The sequence below is a fragment of the Netta rufina genome (assembly GCF_964035555.1).
Source record: "Netta rufina genome assembly, chromosome: W".
Classification (NCBI taxonomy): domain Eukaryota; kingdom Metazoa; phylum Chordata; class Aves; order Anseriformes; family Anatidae; genus Netta; species Netta rufina.
The window spans coordinates 16,377,130-16,401,759 of NC_140139.1; the positions used below are offsets into that span (position 1 = coordinate 16,377,130).

At 49.4% G+C, this 24,630-nt stretch overlaps 1 protein-coding gene across 1 annotated transcript in view; it reads left to right on the forward strand.

Annotated features, from left to right (window-relative positions):
- Window positions 1–14,365: 14,365 nt before the first annotated feature.
- Window positions 14,366–24,630, forward strand: part of LOC311220878 (very low-density lipoprotein receptor-like) — a gene marked incomplete at both ends in the record, with an annotated part of 137,125 nt that continues 126,860 nt past the window's right edge. Inside the window, 4 exon segments of the mRNA XM_084304511.1 lie at window positions 14,366–14,556; window positions 15,985–16,730; window positions 16,733–16,988; window positions 16,990–17,127. Of these exon segments, the coding sequence (XP_084160637.1) occupies window positions 14,366–14,556; window positions 15,985–16,730; window positions 16,733–16,988; window positions 16,990–17,127 (1,331 nt within the window).

A 24,630-nucleotide genomic window follows, 5' to 3' on the forward strand; every position in this document is an offset into this window, starting at 1 on the left:
CATCTTCGATGCTTCCCCACAATACGACAGGACCCATCAGTGAACAGGGCATATTTCTTTTCATTCTCTGGTAACTGGTTGTACAGTGGGGCTTCTTCAGCACGACCCACCTCCTCCTCGGGTGATATCCCAAAGTATTTGCCTTCTGGCCAGTCCATAATCACTTCCAATATTCCTGGGCGACTGGGGTTTCCTATTCGAGCCCGCTGAGTAATCAGTGCAACCCACTTGCTCCATGTAGCATCAGTTGCATGATGCGTAGAAGAGACCCTTCCCTTGAACATCCAGCCTAGTACCGGCAATCGGGGTGCTAGGAGGAGCTGCGCTTCAGTACCGACCACCTCTGAAGCAGATCGAACTCCTTCATATGCTGCCAGTATCTCCTTTTCAGTTGGAGTATAGCGGGCCTCAGACCCTCTGTATCCCCGGCTCCAAAACCCCAGGGGCCGACCTCGAGTTTCCCCAGGTTCTTTCTGCCAGAGGCTCCAGGTGGGGCCGTTCTCCCCGGCTGCAGTGTAGAGCACATTCTTTACATCTGGTCCTGTTCGAACTGGCCCAAGGGCTACTGCATGGACTATTTCCTGCTTAATTTGTTCAAAGGCTTGTCGTTGTTCAGGGCCCCATTCAAACTCATTCTTCTTACGGGTTACTTGGTAGAGCGGGTTTACAATCAGACTGCAATTTGGGATGTGCATTCTCCAAAACCCCACAACACCTAGGAAAGTCTGTGTTTCTTTTTTGTTAGTTGGTGGAGACATAGCTGTTATTTTGTTGATCACATCCATTGGGATTTGACGACGTCCATCTTGCCATTTTATTCCTAAAAACTGGATCTCTCGTGCAGGTCCTTTGACTTTATTTTGTTTTATGGCAAAACCGGCTTTCAGAAGGATTTGGACTATTTTCTTCCCTTTCTCGAAAACTTCCTCTGCTGTGTCACCCCACACAATAATGTCATCGATGTACTGCAGGTGTTCAGGAGCTTCCCCCTGCTCTAGTGCAGACTGGATCAGCCCATGGCAAATGGTGGGGCTGTGTTTCCACCCCTGGGGCAGTCGATTCCAAGTATATTGGACTCCCCTCCAAGTGAAAGCAAACTGCGGCCTGCACTCTGCTGCTAGAGGGATGGAGAAAAATGCATTAGCGATATCAATTGTGGCGTACCACTTGGCTGCCTTCGATTCGAGTTCATACTGAAGTTCCAGCATGTCCGGCACTGCAGCACTCAGTGGTGGCGTCACTTCGTTCAGGCCACGATAGTCCACTGTTAGTCTCCACTCGCCATTAGACTTTCGCACTGGCCATATGGGACTATTGAAAGGTGAATGAGTCTTGCTGATCACTCCTTGGCTCTCCAATTGACGAATTAGCTTATGGATGGGAATCAGGGAGTCCCGGTTAGTGCGATATTGCCGCCGGTGCACAGTTGTGGTAGCGATTGGCACTTGCTGTTCTTCGACCCTCAGCAACCCCACAACAGAGGGGTCCTCTGAGAGACCAGGCAAGGTAGATAATTGTTTAATGCCCTCTGTCTCTAAGGCAGCTATACCAAAAGCCCACTGGAACCCTTTTGGGTCCTTGCAATATCCTCTTCTGAGATAGTCTATGCCAAGGATACATGGAGCATCCGGGCCAGTCACAATACGGTGCTTTTCCCACTCATTCCCAGTCAGACTCACTTCAGCCTCCAATACAGTCAACTGCTGAGATCCCCCTGTCACTCCACAAATATAGATGGGCTCTGGTCCTTTATAGCTCGATGGCATTATAGTGCATTGTGCACCGGTGTCTACTAAAGCCTTATACTTCTGTGCGTCTGATGTGCCAGGCCATCGAATCCACACAGTCCAATAAACTCGATTATCCCTTTCCTCCCCCTGGCTGGAGGCAGGGCCTCCCTAATCCTGGTCGGAATCTTCTTCGTTTCTGTGTTTGAAGGACTGTCTGCTGGAAGTTGGAGCAGCAAACTTTTCAGAGAATCCCTTCTTCCTGATTGTTTTCTTTTGCAACTCACGTACCCGTGCCTCTAGGGTCGCGGTAGATTTTCCATCCCATTTTCTCATGTCCTCTCCATGGTCTCGTAAGTAAAACCACAGGGTAGCACGGGGTGAGTACCCACCATATCGTCTTCCTTGTGTGGATGAACGACTACCCCTGATAGCTGAGACACTGCTCTGTACAGGTACGGAGGAGAATAATCTCTCTTCAAGTTGGTGAACCTTTTCAGAAAGTTTCTCCACAGTGTTCTCTTTTGGTCGGTGGACACTGGTTGGTTCAGGTGGGGATGAAGATAGATTCTCTTTAAGTTGGTGGAACTCTTCAGAAAGTTTCTCCACAGCTGAGATGCAGGCCTGTAAGGAAGAGGAGAGACTTTCTTCGTACTGCCGGAGTTGTTTAGCCACTTCATCCACTGTGGGTTCCTCATCCTCTTTCCAGGCCATTATTGCCAATGAGCTGGCATATGATGATGGTGCACTCCGTACAAACTTCCGCCACATGGGTCGCGTACACCTGACTTCATCTGGATCTTTGGATGTTTGTCTGAGGTCTGGATCCTCATAAATCACTTCCCGTACGGCTAATTCCCTCAGGTACTGGATTCCCTTCTCCATAGTGGTCCACTTGCCTGGTAGACATAAAAGTTCTTCCTTGAAGGGATACCTTTCCCTCACAGCTGAGAGGAGACGCCTCCAGAGGCTGTGAGATTGTGCTCCATCTGCAATTGCTTTGTCAATGCCTGCATCTCTAGCAAGGGATCCCAGTCGCTTGGCTTCCCTGCCATCTAATTCCACACAATTGGCTCCAGTGTCCCAGCATCGGAGCAGCCAGGTGACAAGCTGCTCACCTATACAGCGACCAAAATCTTTTCGCACATCTCGTAACTCACGCTCGTTTAGGCTTCGGGTAGTTACTGTTGATTTTTCGGCATCCTCATCTTCCTCCTCCTGAACCCTTGATGGCCCAGCGTCGTCGTCGTCTCCGTCGTCTCTATACCTAGATTTGGCAGAAGATTCTCTGCGTTCTAAACGACCTGAATCTCTATACCATTTTTTCACCTTCTCTACAGGGGCAGCTTGCACTGCTACTGCTCGTTTCTCTGACCTTGCTACAGGGTCTGCCACAGAGGTTGGAATACCCTCCGCAGGGTCAACTTGCACTGCTACTGCTCGTTTCTCTGACCGTGTTATAGGGTCTGCCACAGAGGTTGGAATACCCTCTGCAGGGTCAACTTGCACTGCTACAGCTCGTTTCTCTGACCCAGCTACAGGAGCTGGAGCGGCTGCAGGAGCTGAAGCAGCTGCAGGAACTGGAGCTGGAGCAGCTGCAGGAACCGGAGCTGGAGTGGCTGCAGGAGCTGGGACTGGAGCGGCTGCAGGAGCTGGGACTGGAGTGGCTGCAGGAGCTGGGATTGGAGCATCTGCAGAAGCTGGGACTGGAGCGGTTGCAGAGTCCACCGTAGGGGTCACAGTGGCCGTTGGATCTGTCACAGGACTTGGAGTGGCCGCAGGGTCTGTCACTAAGTTGATAGCAGTATCCATGGCAGCTCGATAGGCATGAGCCAGGCCCCAGCATGTTACAATGATTTGTGTTACTTTGGAACTTCCCAAATCCCGACACCTTTTATTCAAGCATTCTGCCAGTTTTTGAGGATTTTGCACTTGTTCAGGGGTGAATTTCCAAAACACTGGGGGTGCCAACTGGTCTAGATGCCTGCCCATATCCTCCCATACTCCCTGCCACCCACAACTATACTGCCTCCGGGCAGATCTCCGGATGAGCTTCCTAAGTAGTTGTTTAACTTTAAGCAGAACCTGAAGCGCATTCAGGAGGCAGAACAACAGGACTATGCTGGTCTGAGTATCCCAAGGATATTCAATATCTTGGAGAGCTATTGTAATAAACTCGGAGGATAAGAGGGTGGTGAAGGAGGAAGGGAGAGTGATCAAGGAGGGTACAGGGGTGGTGAAGGAGAAAGGGAGAGTGATCAAGTAAGAAAAATTATCTTCCCCTTTCCCCTCCACAGATTGACTCCCTAATGAAAAAAGGCAACAGATACAATTGCTAATAGTTTCCAAAATACAGTTTCCAAAGTATAGAATCGAAGATGTTACTGAGTACAAATACCAGGTTAGAGTCATGGCCAGATATTTCATCATCTCATAAGCCACTGATACAACACACAGTACCATAATGGTCTGAAACCAGGGCCCAGAGAGGATAAACAACATGACAGAGAGCACATACGGAAAATAACGTGCTATAATACTCAATTTGGAAAACAGGCGCAGCACAGTTGAGATTAAAGCAATCAGCATTATGACAAGTGACTATTAAGCAGGTCTAATACTTATACCAATTTTAGTTTAACACACTCTGGTCAGATCTGCCGTTATCTCAACATTTCGGGCCCCACGTTGGGCGCCAAAAAGACTGTCGTGGTTTAACCCGGCTGGCAGCTAAACACCACGCAGCCGTTCGCTCACCCTCCCCCCTCCCTCTCTGGGACGGGGGAGAGAAATGGAAAGTGAAGCCCGTGAGTTGAGATAAAGACAGTTTAATAAGACAGGAAAATAATAGTAATAATAATAATAATAATACAATGATGATAATAGTACTACTACTAATAATATGTACAAACAAGTGATGCACAATGCAATTGCTCACCACCCGCTGACTGATGCCCAGCCTAACCCCGAGCAGTCCGGCCCCCTCCCCCCGGCTAGCCACCCCTATATATTGTTTAGCATGACGTCAGATGGTATGGAATACCCCTTTGGCTAGTTCGGGTCACCTGTCCTGGGTCTGTCCCCTCCCAGCTCTTACCGCATCCCCAGCCTGCCTGTTGGCAGGACAGAGCAAAAGTCTGAGGTGTCCTTGGCTTGGTATAAGCACTGCTCTGCAACAATTAAAACATCGGGGTGTTATCAGCACTCTTCTCATCCTAAGCCAAAACACAGCATTCCACCAGCTACTAGGAAGAAAATTAATTCTGTTCTAACTGAAACCAGGACACACCGGAACCCAAATGTCAGTAATTACACATGAGACAGCACAAACCCTGAGCATAACAACTGGTCGATGCAGGGTTAAATTCAAAGGAATTGATGTTGTGGCAAAACAATGCCCCACCGCAAAAATTTCACTCTGGCTGCCAGGGGAACAAAAATTAAAACTGGCCATATGGCCAGTGCCAAAAGTCTAATGGTGAGTGGAGACTAACAGTGGACTATCAAGGCCTGAACAAAGTCACGCCACCGCTGAGTGCTGCAGTGCCAGACATGCTAGAACTCCAGTAAAAACTGGAATCAAAGGGAGCCGAGTGGTATGCTACAACTCATATCACTAATGCATTTTTCTCCATCCCTTTAGCAGCAGACTGTAAGCTACAGTTTGCTTTTACTGGAGAGAGGGGTGTCCTCTCTCCCAGAGAGGGAGGGGGGAGGGTAAGTGAATAGCTGTGTGGTGTTTAGCTGCCAGCTGGGTTAAACCACAATAGGAACCATCTATACCAATTTGAGATATGTTTATGGGGTGGTTCACATGTTTGCTAAAATCTGGGAGGAGTATGGGTTGATCAAATATAAGGGGAAGGAATTGGTGCACAAAGAGCTTGTAAAGCAAGACCTAGATAATTTGCACTTCTAGTATGTAATAATAATAATGCATATAAAAGAGCACCAGAAAGGGAATTCAGTCACTGCCCCAGGGAACTCTGTGGCAGATGAAAAAGCCCAGCCGGTGGCCTTGCAATCAGAAATCACTATAATCTTATACCTGAAGGAATTAGGAGCCACGAAGTCTGAAGGTAAATGGATACTTCCTGATGGGAGAGAAATGCTGAATAAAGTGCTAAAGAGGCAAATATTAACTGTTTTACATCAAGAGAGCCATTGGGGAATTCAAGCAACGTGTGACGCTGTGCTACTGAAATATGTATGTGTGGGAATATATACTCTGGCTAAACAAGTATTCAGGCGTTATGTAGTATGTCAAAAGGTAAACAGGAAAATTTTCCACAAGCAGCCCCAAAGGGGGCTAGAACCAGGAATTCAACCCTTCCAAAGTGTACAGGTAGATTTTACAGAACTCCTTCGAGTAGGTAGATTTAAATACTTATTAGTCTTGGTCAATCACTTGTCAGGGTGGGTAGAAGCTTTCCCTTCAGTATCTGCTACTGCGAGATTGGTAGCTAAGGTAAGTCTAGAACAGATAATTCCCAGGTATGGAATCATTGAAAATATTGACTTTGATCAAGGAAATCACTTTACGTCACAAATATTGCAAGGGCTAAAAGGGCTAATGTGGACTCTAGGAATTAAGTGGAAATTTCACGCTCCTTGGCATCCTTCCTCTTCTGGAAGGGCAGAGCGGGTGAATCAGACAGTAAAGAAGCAATTGACTGAGTTCTGGAAACTCGGCTCCCCAAACAAAATGCTTACCTTTGGCACTTCGCTGAATTCAAATGGCGACAAAAAAGATGTGGGAGTTTCACCATATGGAATATTATTTGGATTGCTGTACCTAGGCAAAGGGAATGAATTACCCTTGGACCCTATCCTTGGAAGTCCATCCCTTCCGAGCAGGAGACTGGGTTCTGATACGGTGTGGTGGTTTTACTCAGGTGGGCAGCCGAGCTCCACCACAGCCGCTCTCTCACTCCCCCTCTCCTCAAAGAGGAAGGGGGAGAAAATACAACACAGAGAACTCGAGGTTTGAGATGAGAAAGGTTTAATTAAAGGGAAAGGGAATGGGGAGGAAAAAAGAAACAAAAGAAATAATAAGCCCGCGTGGAAGCACAGAGAGAGAGAAAAAAACTTATTCTCTACTTCCCATCAACGAAGCGATGTTCGGCCACGTCCTGGGAAGCAGGGCCTCAAAATGCATAGCGGTTGTTCAGGAGGAACAGCCCCCTCCCCCACGAGAGCCCTCCTTCTTACTGCTGAGTGTGACATCAGGTGTTATGGAATATCCCTTTGGTTGGTTTAGGTCAGCTGCCCCGGCAATGTCCCCTCCCCATCACTTGCCCACCCCCAGCCTGCTGGCTCTTGGGGGCTTGGAAGGAGTCCTGATGCTGTGCCAGCACTACACAGCAATAGACACAACACTGGAGTGATATCAGTGCTGTTCCAGCTACGAGTGCAGAGCACAGCACTGTGTGGGCTGCTACAGGGAAAAGGTGACTCCAGCTCAGACAGATCCAACACTACTTCCACCTCTTATTCCATAACATTTGTGTCACAATCAGGTACAGTTTAGTATATAGATGTTCTCATCACCATTGTTTTCTGTCCATTGAAGCATTTATATGTCTGTACTTCCCTTTATTCCATAGGTCTTTTCCCAAAATGCTCATAAAAACTGTTGATGGTTTCAGCTTCATCTGTCAAAGTGGTCACTCAGGGCAGGCGAATTTGGTTTTCTTGACACCAGCACCAGCTTAGCTCACATCACTGTTGCACTTGCCCGGTTCCTTGCGAAGTTGACCTGTCGTTGGTTCTGCAGTGTCCTCCTACAACACATAACTTGGATGACAGATTAATTTTCTCCCAGTGTTAAATCTCCTTGAGGCACACACTTGATATCCCCATCTTTCTGCATTACCCACCAGGTATACCCTGGTCCTTGGGCAAAGACAATCCCACGAGTGGGTTTGCCTTTTCCCATGGCAGGGGCAACCCACACCGCCTTCCCCATCCACTTTCCCACATGCACTACAGGGACTTTAGCTTCTCCCACAGTGTGTAGGGGTTTTGTTTCAGCAGGACCAGGATGGCTGTCAGACCCCCTATTGTTAACTAGCCAAGTGGCCTCTGGTAGATTTATATCCCAATGTTTCCACGTCCCAGCACCCAATGCTCGCAGCATAGTTTTTAACAGTCCATTGTACCTCTCAACCTTCCCAGAGGCTTTTGGGTGATAAGCGATGTGATACATCCATTCAATGCCATGTCTCTTGGCCCAGGAGGTGACCAAATTGTTTCGGAAGTGACTCCCATTGTCGGACTCAATTCTCTCTGGTGTACCATGTCGCCACAGCACTTGTCTTTCCAGGCCCAAGATAGTGTTTCGGGCCGTGGCATAATTCACTGGATATGTTTCCAGCCCCCCAGTAGTTGCTTCTACCATGGTAAGTATGTAACGTTTACCTTGGCAGGTTTGTGGAAGTGGTCCGATGTAGTCAATCTGCCAGGCCTCACCATATCGAAATCCAAGCCATCTCCCCCTATTCCAGGGAAACTTTACCCTCATGGCTTTCTTGATTGCAGCACAGGTCTCACACTCATGGGTAACCTGTGTGATGGCCTCAATGGTCAGGTCCACCCCTCGATCACGAGCCCATCTGTATGTGGCATCCCTCCCCAGATGTCCTGATGTTTCATGGGCCCATCGAGCTACAAACAGCTCACCCTTACCTCCCCAGTCCAGGTCCACCTGAGCTACTTCAATTTTCGAAGCTCGATCTACTTCTTCGTTGTTCTGATGTTCTTCGGTAGCACGATTCTTAGGCATATGGGCATCTACATGACGTACCTTTACAGCCAGGTTTTCTACCCAGGCAGCAATATCTTGCCACAGGGTAGCAGCCCAGATAGGTTTACCTCTGCGCTGCCAGTTGTTCTGTTTCCATTGTCACAGCCACCCCCACAGAGCATTTGCCACCATCCATGAGTCAGTGTAGAGATACAGTACCGGCCATTTTTCTCTTTCGGCAATTTCTAGGGCCAGTTGTATAGCTTTCACTTCTGCATACTGACTCGACTCACCTTCCCCTTCCATGGCCTCCACAACTTGTCGTGTGGGACTCCACACAGCAGCTTTCCACTTCCGATGGCTCCCTACCACACGGCAGGATCCGTCAGTAAACAACACATACTGCTTTCTGTCTTCTGGCAACTCATTGTATGGTGGTGCCTCTTCAGCACGAGTTACTTCTTCTGTCGGTGCTCCGAAATCCCTGCCCTCTGGCCAGTCCATAATCTCTTCCAGGATTCCCGGGCGGTTGGGTTTCCCCATTCGAGCCCGCTGTGTAATTAACACTACCCATTTACTCCACGTAGCATCGTTTGCATTATGTGTAGTGGAGATTTTCCCTTTGAACATCCAATGTAACACAGGTAGCCGTGGGACCAAGAGGAGTTGTGCTTCTGTACCAACTTCTGAAGCGGCTCGAATCCCCTCATATGCTGTTAATATTTCCTTTTCAGTTGGGGTGTAATTGGCTTCTGATCCTCGATAGCCCCGGCTACAGAAACCCAGAGGTCGGCCTCGAGTTTCTCCTGGGGTCTTCTGCCAGAGGCTCCAGGTGAGCCCATGCTCCCCAGCTGCAGTGTAAAGTGTGTTTTGCACAGCTGGTCCTGTACGGACAGGCCCAAGGGCTACTGCACGAGCTATTTCTTGTTTGATTTGTTCAAATGCCTGTTGTTGCTCGGGGCCCCACTCGAAAGAGTTTCCTCTTTCGAGTCACTTGATATACAGGACTCACAAGCTGACTATAGCCTGGCACGTGCATTCTCCAAAATCCCACAAGGCCTAGGAAAGCTTGTGTTTCTTTTTTGCTAGTTGGCGGAGACATAACTGTTATTTTGTTGATCACATCCGTCAGAATGTGGCAACGTCCATCCTGCCATTTTACCCCCAAGAACTCGATTTCCTGTGCAGGTCCCTTGACCTTATTATGTTTAATGTCAAAGCCAGCTTTCAGGAGAATTTGAATTATTTTCTTCCCTTTCTCAAAAACTTCTTCTGCTGTGTTACCCCATACGATGATATCATCAATGTACTGCAGGTGTTCAGGAGCGTTCCCCTGTTCCAGTGTTGTCTGGATCAGTCCATGGCAAATGGTAGGGCTGTGTTTCCACCCCGGGACAGTCGATTCCAAGTGTACTGAATGCCCCTCCAAGTGAAAGCAAATTGTGGCCTGCATGCTGCTGCTAGAGGGATGGAGAAAAATGCATTAGCGATATAGATTGTAGCATACCACTTGGCTGCCTTTGACTCTAGTTCGTACTGGAGTTCTAGCATGTCTGGCACTGCAGCACTTAGTGGTGGCGTGACTTCATTCAGGCCCTGATAGTCCACTGTTAGCCTCCACTCACCATTGGACTTTCGCACTGGCCATATAGGACTGTTAAAAGGTGAATGAGTCTTGCTGATCACTCCTTGGCTCTCCAGATGGTGAACTAACTCATGGATGGGAATCAGGGAGTCTCAGTTGGTGCGATATTGCCGCTGGTGCACAGTTGTAGTCGCAATTGGCACTTGCTGTTCTTCAATCCTCAGCAATCCTACAGCAGAAGGGTCTTCTGAGAGACCAGGCAGGGTAGACAGCTGCTTAATCTTCTCTGTACTCAAGGCAGCTAGGCCAAAAGCCCACTGGTACCCTTTTGGATCCTTGAAGTACCCTTTCTTGAGGTAGTCTATGCCAAGGATGCACGGAGCCTCTGGGCCAGTCACAATGGGATGCTTTTGCCACTCATTCCCAGTTAGACTCCAGCTTCCAATACAGTTAGCTCTTGGGATCCCCCCGTCACTCCAGAGATAGAGATGAGTTCTGCCCCTCGGTGGCCTGACGGCATTAGGGTACACTGTGTGCCTGTGTCCACTAAAGCTTTATATTTCTGCAGTTCTGGTGTGCCAGGCCATCGAATCCACAGTCCAGTAAATCCGGTTGTCCCTCTCCTCTACCTGGCCAGAGGCAGGGCCCCACTAGTCCTGGTTGGAGCATCTATCAATTAATTCTTCCAAATGTGAAGCAGAAGTCTCTTCGTCAGGGTCAGGAGTAATACTAGCCCTTCTACTGCCTCTGGGGGACTGCCCAACAGGAGGATTGCTGCCCCAAACTGGGGCAGCAATCCTCCTAGGGGCCCTCTGTTGCTGCTGTATCTTTCCGTAGCTCACGTACCTGAGCAGCTAGGGCCGAGGTCGGTTCACCGTCCCACTTCCTCATATCTTCCCTGTGGTCACGTAAATAAAACCACAAGGTACCTCGCGGTATGTGTCCCGGATTCTCCCTTGTTTGAGCCGGAGACTGCTGGCGCTTGATGGCCAAAAGATTCTTCCGTCTAGGTGAGGAGGAAGCTATGTGTTCATCTAACCGTTGGGACAGTCTCTCCACAGCTGAAATGCAGTCCCGTACTGGGGCAGAGAGATTTTCTTCATATTTATGAAGGTGATTGGACACGTCCACTGTTGGCCCCATCCCCTCCTCCCAATCCATTGCTGCCAGTGTGCTGGCATGTGATGAGGGTGCAGCCCGTACAAACTTCCGCCACATGGATGTTGTGCATTGGACTTCATCAGGGTCTTTAGGTGTCTGGACATTGTTTAAATCACTATAAAGCATCTCCAGCACAGCTAATTCCCGCAGCTGCTGGAGGCCCTTATCCATAGTGGTCCATTTGCTTACTTGGTATACAATATCTTCTTTGTGGGGATACCTTTCTTTCACAGCTGTTAGGATTCGCCTCCAGAGGCTGAGAACTTGTGCCTCTCTCCCAATTACTCTATCAATGAGCCTTTCTCTAGAGAGGGATCCCAGCTGCTTGGCTTCATTGCCTTCTAGCTGTTGGGTATTGGCCCCAGTATCCCAGCATCGAAGCAGCCAGGTGAGGATGTGCTCACCTGGATGACGACTGAAATCCATTCGTATTTCTCGCAGCTCACTCAAGAATAGAGACCGAGTAGTTTCTGATTCATCTATGATTTCAGTATCTTCTCCGTGATGTTGCCGTGATGACGCTGCTTTAGAGCTGCCTGCCTTTTCCTCTTCTCCCTCATCCTTAGGAGGAGCTTCTTCCCTTACTAAACGACCTGATCTCTGTTTCCACTGTTTTGTCTTTACTATAGGGACGACTGATACCATAGATGGTTGGTCTTCTGGAGTGGTCACAGTGTGTGCTGTCTCATCATCAAATTCAGGAAACTCCCTATCCTCTTGAGGGTGCTGGGCAATGTTAATTGACATTTGATAGGCGTAAGCCAGACCCCAGCAGAGTGCAGCAAGCTGGTGGAGTTCTCTGGTATTGCCAGGGTCAGGGCATACGTCTTTCAAACATTCTACCAGTTTTCTTGGATTTTGCACTTGTTCAGGGGTGAAATTAAGGACCATCGGAGGAGAGAACTGTGACAGGTACCTGCCCAAATCCCCCCACACACCTTGCCACCCACAACTACTTTGTCTGGGGACAGGTCCTTGGATAATATTCTTAATAAATTGCTTTACCTTGGGGAAGACAAACACTAGACCTAGTAATAGGAGGATAATATCTGACCAAGGGTATCCAAGATACTGAAAGGCTGCTGTAATTAGCCCACAGGGAGAAAAGTAGAAGGCACTACCCCCGATATTATTCACTGATTGACTGCTAGGGGCAAAAAAGAAGGCGCTGTAATTCTTAATATTTTCAAAAAGATAATCTCCATGAGACCAGGAAGATAACAATGCCGGGCCTGAATACCAAACAAAACTGAAGGCCAGTATGTTACAGCACAACATGATAAAAAAAAACAAGCACAGACTTCACCACTTTCTCCGATCAGATGTAAAGGAAAAAAGAAAACAGAGAGTGGACTACATACAACATAGCCACACAGAAAAATATTACCAGAAAACCGAACATTATGACTACCAGTATGTTAGTTGTCAATACTTCAACCAATGCTATTGTTATCTCAACCCTCGAGCCCCACGTTGGGCGCCAAAAAGGACTGTGGTTGTTTTACTCAGGTGGGCAGCCAAGCTCCACCACAACCGCTCTCTCACTCCCCCTCTCCTCAAAGAGGAAGGGGGAGAAAATGCAACACAGAGTGTTGAGGGATTTTTTGAAACAGCAAAAATCCCATGGCTTGCTGCAGCTGAGCAAACCAAGCTACCAGGGTGACTACGAGAAGTTCCCATGACAGTGTTCCCACATCGCCCAAGTGAGGAATTTAGAAAAATATTGTTACCAGCCTCTGGCTTCAAGGACAAGGTCTACGTGACTGCTAATCACAAGGGGGTTGTTTTCATGTAGGTGGGGCTGTTTTCTTGTAGTTGTTTGTCTGAGTGCTTTTGACCAATAATCTTGTGTGAGACACTATCCGCCCCTTTTAAGTTCACTATAAAAGTTAGGCTATTTGGGCAATAAAATGGAGCATGATCTGACTCTACTGCTGTCTGTCGTGCTTTCGGCCGTGCTTCCTGCAACATATGGCGCTCGAACAGGCTGAGACCCGGACTCGCTGAGACCCGAACAGGCCGGGAGACCAGAGCAGCGCCGAGAGACCCGAGGCACACGGAGGGACTACTGCCGCACGGAGAGAGCCCTGAGAGACGCTGCAGAGCCACGGACAGCTCTGAGAGACACGGAGAGACCTGGAAGAAGCCGGAACACCTGAGAGACATTGAGAAACTCCAAGCATCGACCCGGACAAAGGACTCGCAGTGAGACGCGGGGAAAGAAAGCGCGGGGGGACGCGGGGAAAGAAACCGAGGGGAGACTCGGGGAAAGAAACCGCGGGGGGACGCGGGGAAAGAAACCGAGGGGAGATGCGGGGAAAGAAACCGAGGGGAGATGCGGGGAAAGAAACCGCGGGGGGACGCGGGGAAAAGATCCTCGGGGACACGCGGGGAAGGAAGCCACGGGGAGACGCGGGGAAAGGAAACTGCAGGAAACGCGGGAGCCGCGGAGGGACGCGGGAGCCGCGGAAAACGCGGGAGCCACGGAAAACGCGGGAGTCGCGGGCAGACGTGGAAGCAGTGGGAAACGCGGGAGCCGCGGTGGGACGCAGGAAATTGACGTCATCGCGGTGCTACGCGGGACATTCGGGATCGAGTTGCTACGGGAGACCAGAGGCGTCAGTGGACAACGGCAGCCGACCCTCACCGTGTGGCGAGTTGGCACATAGCAGAGGGGCGGAGATCACAACCCTGCAGTCTGTCTGACGTAACCATGGAGGCAGCGGCGGCTGTGCTGCTTCTCTCTAGCATTCTTTTATGAGAGGCTTATCTTGCAATGCAAAAAAGACTATTCGTCCCCAGATCGGTGTTATAACTATGTTCCTGGATAACATTCCGTGAGGTTGCCACATTCTACAGATTACTAATGACAATTTAGCTCTATTACTACCTTTATTGCGGGGCAGGAGTGCAGAGACGCAGATTACACTAACAAATGACCACCGGCAGGCTCTTTCACAAATAGCTTCTAAGGTTGCAGCTGGCACTGCCTGCAGCCATATAGCAGACGTTACACTCTCTTTCCTAATTAGCAATCATGTGTCTCATCCATTTGTGGTGAATGGTCAGTGGCAAAAAGAAAATGGGGAGAGTAAGGGGCGACAAAGACAGAAATGGTACCAGGAGGATGCCACTGACACTAACAGCATGGGTAATAGGAGTAGTATAAGTGACACAGGTGGCAGTGCAGGGCGGCGGCGGGCACTGCCACGCTGCGGGGCGCTCTGCCTGCTGCTCGCCCCTGCCTGCCTGTGCGCTGTTGCCGACGGTGCTAGAGCAAAATGTGAAGAATCCCAGTTCCTGTGTAGTAATGGACGCTGTATTCCTTTACTCTGGAAATATACAATATTTATATCTATATATCTATATAGATATAAAAATCTATAGCAATTACAGGCCTGTCAGTCTCACGTCAGTGCCTGGTAAAATCATGGAGAAGATGGTTCTTGAACTTATTGAGGCGCACCTGGGGGACAAAGCAGTCATTGGTCCCAGCCAGCATGGGTTCGTGAAGGGTAGGTCCTGCCTAACTAACCTGATTTCCTTTTATGATAAGATCACCCGTATGGTGGACCAAGGGAAACCAGCTGATGTGATTTTTTTGGACTTCAGCAAGGCTTTTGACACGGTTTCCCATAGGATCCTACTGGACAAAATGTCCACCATACAGCTAAATAAAAACATCATACGATGGGTGAGCAATTGGCTAACGGGCAGGGCTCAAAGGGTTATGGTAAATGGGGCTGCGTCAGGCTGGCGGGCGGTCACCAGTGGGGTCCCTCAAGGCTCCATTTTAGGGCCGGTACTTTTCAATATTTTTATAAACGATCTGGATGTAGGAATAGAAGGTATTTTGAGCAAGTTTGCTGATGACACCAAACTTGGAGGAGTTGTGGACTCGAATGAGGGTGGAAAGGCCTTGCAGAGGGATCTGGATAGGTTGGAGAGCTGGGCGATCACCAACCGCATGAAGTTCAATAAGAGCAAGTGCCGGGTCCTGCACCTGGGACGGGGAAACCCTGGCTGCACGTACAGACTGGGCGATGAGACACTGGAGAGCAGCCTAGAAGAGAGGGATCTGGGGGTCATGGTAGACAGCAAGTTGAATATGAGCCAGCAGTGTGCCCTGGCAGCCAGGAGGGCCAACCGTGTCCTGGGGTGCATCAAGTACGGCATAGCTAGTAGGTCAAGGGAGGTGATTGTCCCGCTCTACTCTGCGCTGGTGCGGCCTCACCTCGAGTACTGTGTGCAGTTCTGGGCACCACAGTATAAAAAGGACATGAAACTGTTGGAGAGTGTCCAGAGGAGGGCTACGAAGATGGTGAAAGGCCTGGAGGGGAAGACGTACGAAGAATGGCTGAGGTCACTGGGCCTGTTCAGCCTGGAGAAGAGGAGGCTGAGGGGAGACCTCATCACAGTCTACAACTTCCTTGTAAGGGGGTGTCGAGAGGCAGGAGACCTTTTCTCCATTAACACCAGTGACAGGACCCGCGGGAACGGGGTTAAGCTGAGGCAGGGGAAATTTAGGCTTGACATCAGGAGGGGGTTCTTCACAGAGAGGGTGGTTGCACACTGGAACAGGCTCCCCAGGGAAGTGGTCACTGCACCGAGCCTGTCTGAATTTAAGAAGAGATTGGACTGTGCACTTAGGCACATGGTCTGAACTTTTGGGTAGACCTGTGCGGTGTCAAGAGTTGGACTTGATGATCCTTAAGGGTCCCTTCCAACTCAGGATATTCTATGATTCTATGATTCTATGATTCTAAATGTGATGGTGATGAAGACTGCTCAGATGGCAGTGATGAGAGTGCTTGTGTGAAGAAGATGTGTGCTGAATCTGACTTTGCGTGCAACAGTGGTCAGTGCGTGCCAAACAGATGGCAGTGTGATGGGGATCTGGACTGTGAAGATGGGTCTGATGAGAGTGCTGAGCTGTGTCATATGAGAACATGCCAGGTAAATGAAATCAGCTGTGGTCCTCAGTCAACCCAGTGTATCCCAGTGTCCTGGAAATGTGATGGTGAAAAAGACTGTGACAGTGGAGGAGATGAAGAGAATTGTGGCAATGTGACTTATAGTGCAGCAGAGTTCACATGCAGTAGTGGGCAATGTATTTCCAAAAGCTTTGTCTGCAATGGTCAAGATGACTGCAGTGATGGTAGTGATGAGCTGGAGTGTGCACCTCCTACCTGTGGTGTTCATGAGTTCCAGTGCAAGAGTTTTACCTGCATCCCTATCAGCTGGGTGTGTGATGATGATGCTGACTGCTCCGACCACTCGGATGAATCTTTGGAGCAGTGTGGCTGCCAGCCTGCACCTCCAGTGAAGTGTTCTGCGAGTGAGGTGCAGTGCGGCTCAGGTGAATGTATCCACAAGAAGTGGCGATGTGATGGAGATCCTGATAGCAAGGATGGAAGTGATGAAATTAACTGCCCTTCTCGGACCTGCAGGCCAGACCAGTTCAGATGTGAAGATGGGAACTGTGTCCATAGGAGTAGGCAGTGCAATGGTGTGAAGACTGTCTGGATGGCACCGATGAAGCAAACTGTAACAATGTTATTCAGTGCTCTGGACCTGGCAAATTCAAGTGCAGAAGTGGAGAATGCATAGATATCAATAAAGTGTGTAACCAGCAGAGAGACTGCAAGGACTGGAGTGATGAGCCCCTGAAGGAATGCAACATAAATGAATGTTTGGTGAACAACGGTGGATGCTCCTACATCTGCAGAGGTTTCATTATTGGCTATGAATGTGACTGTCCAGCTGGGAAACTGTGGAGATAGTGATGAATGCCAAAACCCTGGTATCTGTAGTCAAATCTGTATCAACCTGAAAGGTGGCTACAAATGTGAATGTAGCCATGGCTATCAGATGAATCCTGCTACAGGAACCTGGAAAGGGCCATACGGGTACAGAAATACAAATAACACCTGTGATTACAATGACACTGCTAAGCAGGGTTTAGGGGTTTATGGCACGGAGACAAGGGGTAACAACTATAGTGTTTGGAACAATTGTACAGCTTTGGCCTTACCTCCTGATGTTTTTCTGATTTGTGGGGATAGGTCCTGGCAAGGTATCCCTGCAAATGCTATCGGATGTCCATGTTACTTAGATAAACTCATTATATTTGCTCCTAGCTTGTCACAGTTGCGTGAGATCACCAGACATAAATGGGCATTGCTTGCACTGGATAGCAATGATAATGCTGAATTGCTTGGTGTTGCAGCTAGAGTGGCATTGGCAATTTTAGTGCCAGGAGTGGCATCTGTGGCTGCACTTAAGAACTTAGAAAAATTGGTATGCTGGGCTGAGAAGCAAGCCCATGCCATGACAGAGATACTTGAGGAGATGTTACCAGATCAAAATAGTCTGCGACATGTGCTTTTACAGGATCAAGCCGCTATTGTCTTCTTGCTTTTGGCTCAAAGGCATGGGTGTGAGGACTTTGAGGGAATGTGCTGTTTGAACCTTTCTGATCATAGTGAGTCAATTCACAAATCCATTACTTTCCTGAAAGAGCACATGAGAAAGATTCAATATGATATCAATCCTTTCAATCAGTGGTTCACTGATTTGTTTGAAACGATCCATAGATGGTTACTGGGATCAATCAAAGAGGGATTAAGGATTCTGTTTGTTGTGGTGTTAATCATCATTGCATATTGTATTGTAATAAATGTGGTTAAAGGGTTACTTGCAAAACTGTTACATCGGGCATGGCTTGCACAAACAAACAAACAAAAAAAAAAAAAAGGGGGGGGGGATTGTTGAGGGATTTTTTGAAACAGCAAAAATCCCATGGCTTGTTGCAGCTGAGCAAATCAAGCTACCAGGGCAACTATGAGAAGTTCCCATGACAGTGTTCCCACATCGCCCAAGTGAGGAATTTAGAAAAATATTGTTACCAGCCTCTGGCTTGAAGGACAAGGTCTACGTGACTGCTAATCACAAGGGGGTTGTTTTCGTGTAGGTGGGGTTGTTTTCTTGTAGTTATTTGTCTGAGTGCTTTTGACCAATAATCTTGTGTGAGACACTATCCGCCCCTGTTAAGTTCACTATAAAAGTTAGGCTATTTGGGCAATAAAATGGAGCATGATCTGACTCTACTGCTGTCTGTCGTGCTTTCGGCCGTGCTTCCTGCAACAACAGAGAACTCAAGGTTTGAGATGAGAAAGGTTTAATTAAAGGGAAAGGGAATGGGGAGGAAAAAAGAAACAAAAGAAACAATAAGCCCGCGCGGAAGCAGAGAGAGGGAAAAAAACTTATTCTCTACTCCCATCAATGAGCGATGTTTGGCCACGTCCTGGGAAGCAGGGCTTCAAAACGCGTAGTGGTTGTTCAGGAGGAACAGCCCCCTCCCCCACGAGAGCCCTCCTTCTTACTGCTGAGTGTGACATCAGGTGTTATGGAATATCCCTTTGGTTGGTTTAGGTCAGCTGCCCCGGCAATGTCCCCTCCCCATCACTTGCCCACCCCCAGCCTGCTGGCTCTTGGGGGCTTGGAAGGAGTCCTGATGCTGTGCCAGCACTACACAGCAATAGACACAACACTGGAGTGATATCAGTGCTGTTCCAGCTACGAGTGCAGAGCACAGCACTGTGTGGGCTGCTACAGGGAAAAGGTGACTCCAGCTCAGACAGACCCAACACATACGGACATGGAGGGAATCAAAGTTACAACCTGAGCGGGATGGACCATTCCAAGTACTCCTGACTACTGAGATGACAGTAAGAACAGCTGAGAAATGGTGCACTCATTACATCCAAGTGAAGGCAACAGTTGACCCTGAGACCTGAGATACTGTTCCTGCAGGAGAATCGTTAAAATTAAAAAATAAAATAAATATAAATAAAAATAATAAAAAAAAAATAGGAGGAGGTGTGAATCAGTTGTAAACTGACTTTTAACTTCTCCTTGGGAAAAAATAATGAACTTGTTGTGGTTTAATAATTATTAACAATAAGAATGGTACCTGTGAGGTAGGGAAATATCTGTACTGACCAAGTGCATCCAGGTCCATGAGAAAAGCAATCCCACAAATGGGTTTTCCTTTTCCTGAGGCAGAAGTAGCCCAGACTATTTTACCCAGCATGTTTCTTACGCACACTACAGGAACTTTATCCCCTTCTACAGTATGTAACAGGTTTGACTGAGCAGGTCCAGCTCGGTTGGCAGATCCTCTAGTATTGACTAACCAGGTGGCCTTTGCCAAATGCGTATCCCAATTTTTGAATGTCCCAGAACCCATTGCTTTCAATGTAGTCTTTAACAGTCCATTGTATCGTTCAACTTTCCCAGAGGCTGGTGCATGACAGGGGATGTGATACACCCACTCAATACCATGCTCTTTGGCCCAGGTGTCTATAAGGTTGTTTTGGAAAGAAGTTAAGAAACGATGCTCCTTGTAAAAGCACAGTGCTGTGCTCTTCACTCGTAGCTGGAACAGCACTGATATCACTCCAGTGTTGTGTCTATTGCTGCATAGTGCTGGCACAGCATCAGGACTCCTTCCAAGCCCCCAAGAGCCAGCAGGCTGGGGGTGGGCAAGTGATGGGGAGGGGACATCGCCAGGGCAGCTGACCTAAACCAACCAAAGGGATATTCCATAACACCTGATGTCACACTCAGCAGTAAGAAGGAGGGCTCTCGTGAGGGAGGGGGCTGTCCTCCCGAACAACCGCTACGCGTTTTGAGGTTCTTCTTTAATAAGCCCACGTGGCCTTATTGTTTCTTTTCTTTCTTTTTCTCCCCTTTCCCTTTAATTAAACCTTTCTCATCTCAAACCTCGAGCTCTTTGTGTTGTATTTTCTCCCCCTTCCTCCTCCTTCCCCTCCAAATTGTGGCCAGCAGGTTGAGGGATGTGCTTCTCCCCTTCTACTCTGCTCTCCTGAGACCCCACCTGGAGTACTGTGTTCAGCTCTGGAGCCCCCAGCGCAAGAAGAGAGAAGAGAAGGCTTCGGGGAAACCTTAGAACAACCTTCCAGTACCTAAAGGGGGCCTACAGAAAAGCTGGAGAGGGATTCTTTTTTGGGGAGTGGAGTGATAAGACAAAGGGTTATGGCTTTAAACTAAAAGAGGGTAGATTTAGATTAGATATTAGGAAGAAATTCTTTACTCTGAGGGTGGTGAAGCACTGGAACAGGTTTCCCAGAGAAGTTGTGGATTCCCTATCCCTGGAAGTATTTAAGGCCAGGTTGGATGGGGCTTTGAGCAACCTGGCCTAGTGCAAGATGCCCCTGCCCATGGCAGGGGAGATGGAATTAGATGATCTTTAAGGTCCCTTACAACTATGATTCTGTGATACTATGACACAGCACAAACGAGACAATTGAGTCATTAAACAGCCATGGGTTTATCACAGAATCACAGAGTCACAGAACTGTAGGGGTTGGAAGGGACCTCAAAAGATCATTGGGTCCAACCCCCCTGCCAAAGCAGGTTCCTCAGAGCAGGCTGCCCAGGTAGGCATCCAGACAGGCCTTAAATATCTCCAGAGAAGGAGACTCCACAACCTCCCTGGGCAGCCTGTTCCAATGCTCCATCACCCTCACTGTGAAGAAGCTCTTTTGCATGTCAGTGCGGAACTTCCTGTGTTCTAACTTGCAGCCATTGCCCCTTGTCCTATCCCCACAAACCACTGAGAAGAGGTTGGCTACATCCTTCTGTCCTTCACCCCTCAGATATTTATACACATTGATGAGATCCCCTCTTAGTGTTCTCTTCTCCAGGCTGAACAGACCCAGGTCTCTCAGCCTTTCCTCATAAGGAAGATGCTCCAGGCCCTGTATCATCTTTGTGGCCCTCCGCTGGACTCTTTCCAGGAGATCCCTGTCTTTCTTGTACCGGGGAGCCCAGAACTGGATACAGTACTCCAGGTGAGGCCTGACCAGGGCAGAGTAGAGGGGGAGGATCACCTCCCTTGACCTGCTGGCCACACTTCTTTTAATGCACGCCAGGATCCCCATTAGCCCTCTTGGCCACAAGGGCACACTGCTGGCTCATGGTCAGCCTGTCATCCACCAGGACCCCCAGGTCCTTCTCCTCAGAGCTCCTCTCCAGCAGGTTGTCCCCCAGCCTGTACTGATACTTCGGGTTGTTCCTTCCCAGGTGCAGGACTCTACGCTTGCTCTTATTAAATCTCATTTGGTTTCTTCCTGCCCAGCTCTCCAGACGGTCCAGGTCTCGCTGAATGGCAGCACAGCCTTCTGGCGTGTCAGCCACTCCTCCCAGCTTTGTGTCATTGGCGTACTTGCTGAGGGCAGACGCTATTCCCTCATCAAGGTCATCGATGAAGATGTTGAACAAGACCAGACCCAACACCGACCCCTGGGGAACACCGCTAGTCACAGGCCTCCAGACAGACTCTGCTCCTCCGATCACCACCCTCTGAGCTCGGCCAGTCAGCCAGTTCTCAACCCACCTTATTGTCCACTCCTCTATCCCACACTTTCTCAGCTTTGCCAGTAGGATGTCATGGGAGACAGTATCGAAAGCCTTGCTAAAGTCAAGGTAGATGACATCCACCGCTCTCCCCTCATCTACCCATCTGGTGATGCCATCATAGAAGGCAACGAGGTTGGTCGAGCACGACTTCCCCTTGGTGAATCCATGCTGACTACTCCTCATAACCTTCTTCTCTTCCAATTGCTTGGAGATGGCATCCAGAACAAGCTGTTCCAACACCTTTCCAGGGACAGAGGTGAGACTGACTGGCCTATAGTATCCCAGATCCTCCTTCCTGCCCTTCTTGAAGACCGGAGTGACATTGGCTATCCTCCAGTCTTCAGGCACCTCACCCGTTCTCCAGGACCTTTCAAAGATGATAGAGAGTGGTTCGGTGATAACATCTGCCAGCTCCCTTAGCACACGTGGATGCATCCCATCGGGACCCATGGATTTGTGTGCGTTGAGCCCACTCAGACGCTCCCGAACCACTCCCTCATCAACCAGGGGGGAGCCCTCCATTTCCCAGACCCTTTGTCCTATTGCCAGGGGCAAGGAGTCCCAGGGGAGTGTCCTTGAAGCAAAGACTGAAGCAAAGAAAGCATTCAGTATCTCTGCCTTCTCAGCTTCTCCCGTGACAAGGACACCCCCCTCATTCAGCAAGGGACCCACATTGTCCATAGTCTTCCTTTTACTGTTTACATACTTGAAAAAACCCTTCTTATTATCCTTTACCTCTTTCGCAAGCCTCATCTCTAGGTGGGCTTTAGCCTTCCTCGTTGCGTCCCTGCAGGCCCTGACAACACATCTATACTCCTCCCAAGAGGACAGGCCCTTTTTCCACACTTCATAGACCATCCTCTTCCTTTTGATCTTATTGATGAGCTCCTTGCTCATCCACACGGGTTTCCTGCCCCCCTTCCCCAATTTCCTATTCCTCAGGATGCACCGACCCTGAGCATGGAAGTGCTGCTTAAATGTAGCCCAGCTCTTGCATGCACCCTTGCCTTCTAGCAACCTATCCCATGAGATACCCCCAAGCAGGTCCCAGAAGAGGTCGAAGTTGGCTCTTCGGAAGTCCAGGGTTGCAATCCTGCTCTTAGCCTTACTTCCTTTGCCTAGTTCCATCTGGAACTCCACCATCTCATGGTTGCTGCATCCCAAGCCGCCCCCAACCTTCACATCCCTAACAAGGCTATCCCTGTTGGTAAGAACGAGGTCCAGGAGCACCCCCCGCCTTGTCGGCTCCTCCACCACCTGGGTCAGAAAATTGTCCTCAACGCATTGTAGGAACCGTTTGGACTGCTCGTGCCTGGCCGAGTTGCTTACCCAGCAGATGTCTGGGTAATTGAAGTCCCCCATGAGGACCAGCGCTCGTGATCGTGAGGTTACTAGCAGCTACTCGTAGAAGGCCTCATCGACTTCCTCCTCCTGATCTGGAGACCTGTAGTAGACCCCTACCACCGTGTCTCCCATACCTGCCCACCCCTTAATTCTTACCCACAAGCTCTCCACTTGTCCTTCACCCTCCCCCAGGTGGAGCTGGGTACACTCTAATTGCTCCCTCACATAAAGGGCAACCCCACCCCCTTGCTTCCCCAGCCTGTCTTTCCTAAAGAGGACATAGCCCTCCATGACTGCGTTCCAGTCATGTGAGCTGTCCCACCACGTCTCAGTGATCGCAACGAGATCGTGGCCCCGCGACCGAACACAGATCTCGAGCTCATCCAGTTTATTTCCCATGCTCCGTGCATTGGTGTACAGGCACTTTAGGGAAGGAGCAGGTGCAGTTACCCCTGGGGGGATGCAAGAAGATGATACTGGACGGGGGATCGGGGACGCTACCTTCTCTGAGGAGCCCACAGACAATCCTATGGGAGAGCTCAGAAGTTTTTCCCTGTCTTCAACAGTGACAGCAGTGACAACTTCCCCCAGCCCTTCTCTGTCACCTTTAGCTCCCCTCCCTTCCCCCATCAAACCTAGTTTAAAGCCCTGGAAATCAGCCCAGAGAGCTTGCTCCCCAACACACTTGCACCCCACTTGCTCAGTTGGTGTCTGTCCGTAGCCCACATACCCGGACTCTCAAAGGACGGCCCAAGATCAAAATACCCAAATCCCTGGTCCAGACACCACCCCCTCAGCCAGTCATTTACCTGTCCTGTTCTGCTCCTTCTATCTGCATCCCAGTCACCCAGTGGGAGGACAGAGGAGAACACTACCTGCACCCCCGATCCCCTCAACAACCTTCCCAGGGATGCAAAGTCCTTTTTAATATTCTTCATTTTTCTAATAGCGGCTTCCTGGGATATAACCTGAATGACTACGAGAGGATAGTAGTCCTCCAGTTTAATGAGTTGTGGCAGAGCCTTCCTAACATCTCTGACATGTGCCCCAGGAAGACAGCACACTTCTCTGGCTAGGTTATCTGGATGGCAGATAGGAGCCTCAGTGCCCCTCAGCAAGGAGTCCCCTATCACCAGGACTCTCCGCTCTTTTTTTGTGGCACAGGTTACAATGCCGTGCTCCATCCAGCCCTGATCCTTATGTTTTGCACTTCCCCCAATCTTGACTCTCTTCTTGGGGTTGCTTCCCAGGTTCGGACTACTGTCCAGACACTCAGCCTCTTCCGCAACCTCCGTAAGAGCCTCAAATTTATTTCCCAGGGACACCGTGGGGGTAGGTGGCACTGTGGGTGTCGGGGGCAGACGTCTCTGCTCCGAGCCGAGACAAGGGTCCAGCCCCTTGTCTCTTGCGGACAGTCTGGCCCTGTTCCACATGTGTTCAACGGGGGCAGCCTCTACCCCTTGTCGGGACATAGGAGAGGGCTGCCAAGCAACAGCAGGGGTGGGGAGTCCCCTCCTATCTGTCACCCTCAGAGACTCCCTCGGGCTGCCAATTTCTCTCTGCAGCCCAGCCACCTGCTCGAGGAGTCCCTGAAGCAGGACACACCTGCACCCGTGACAGCG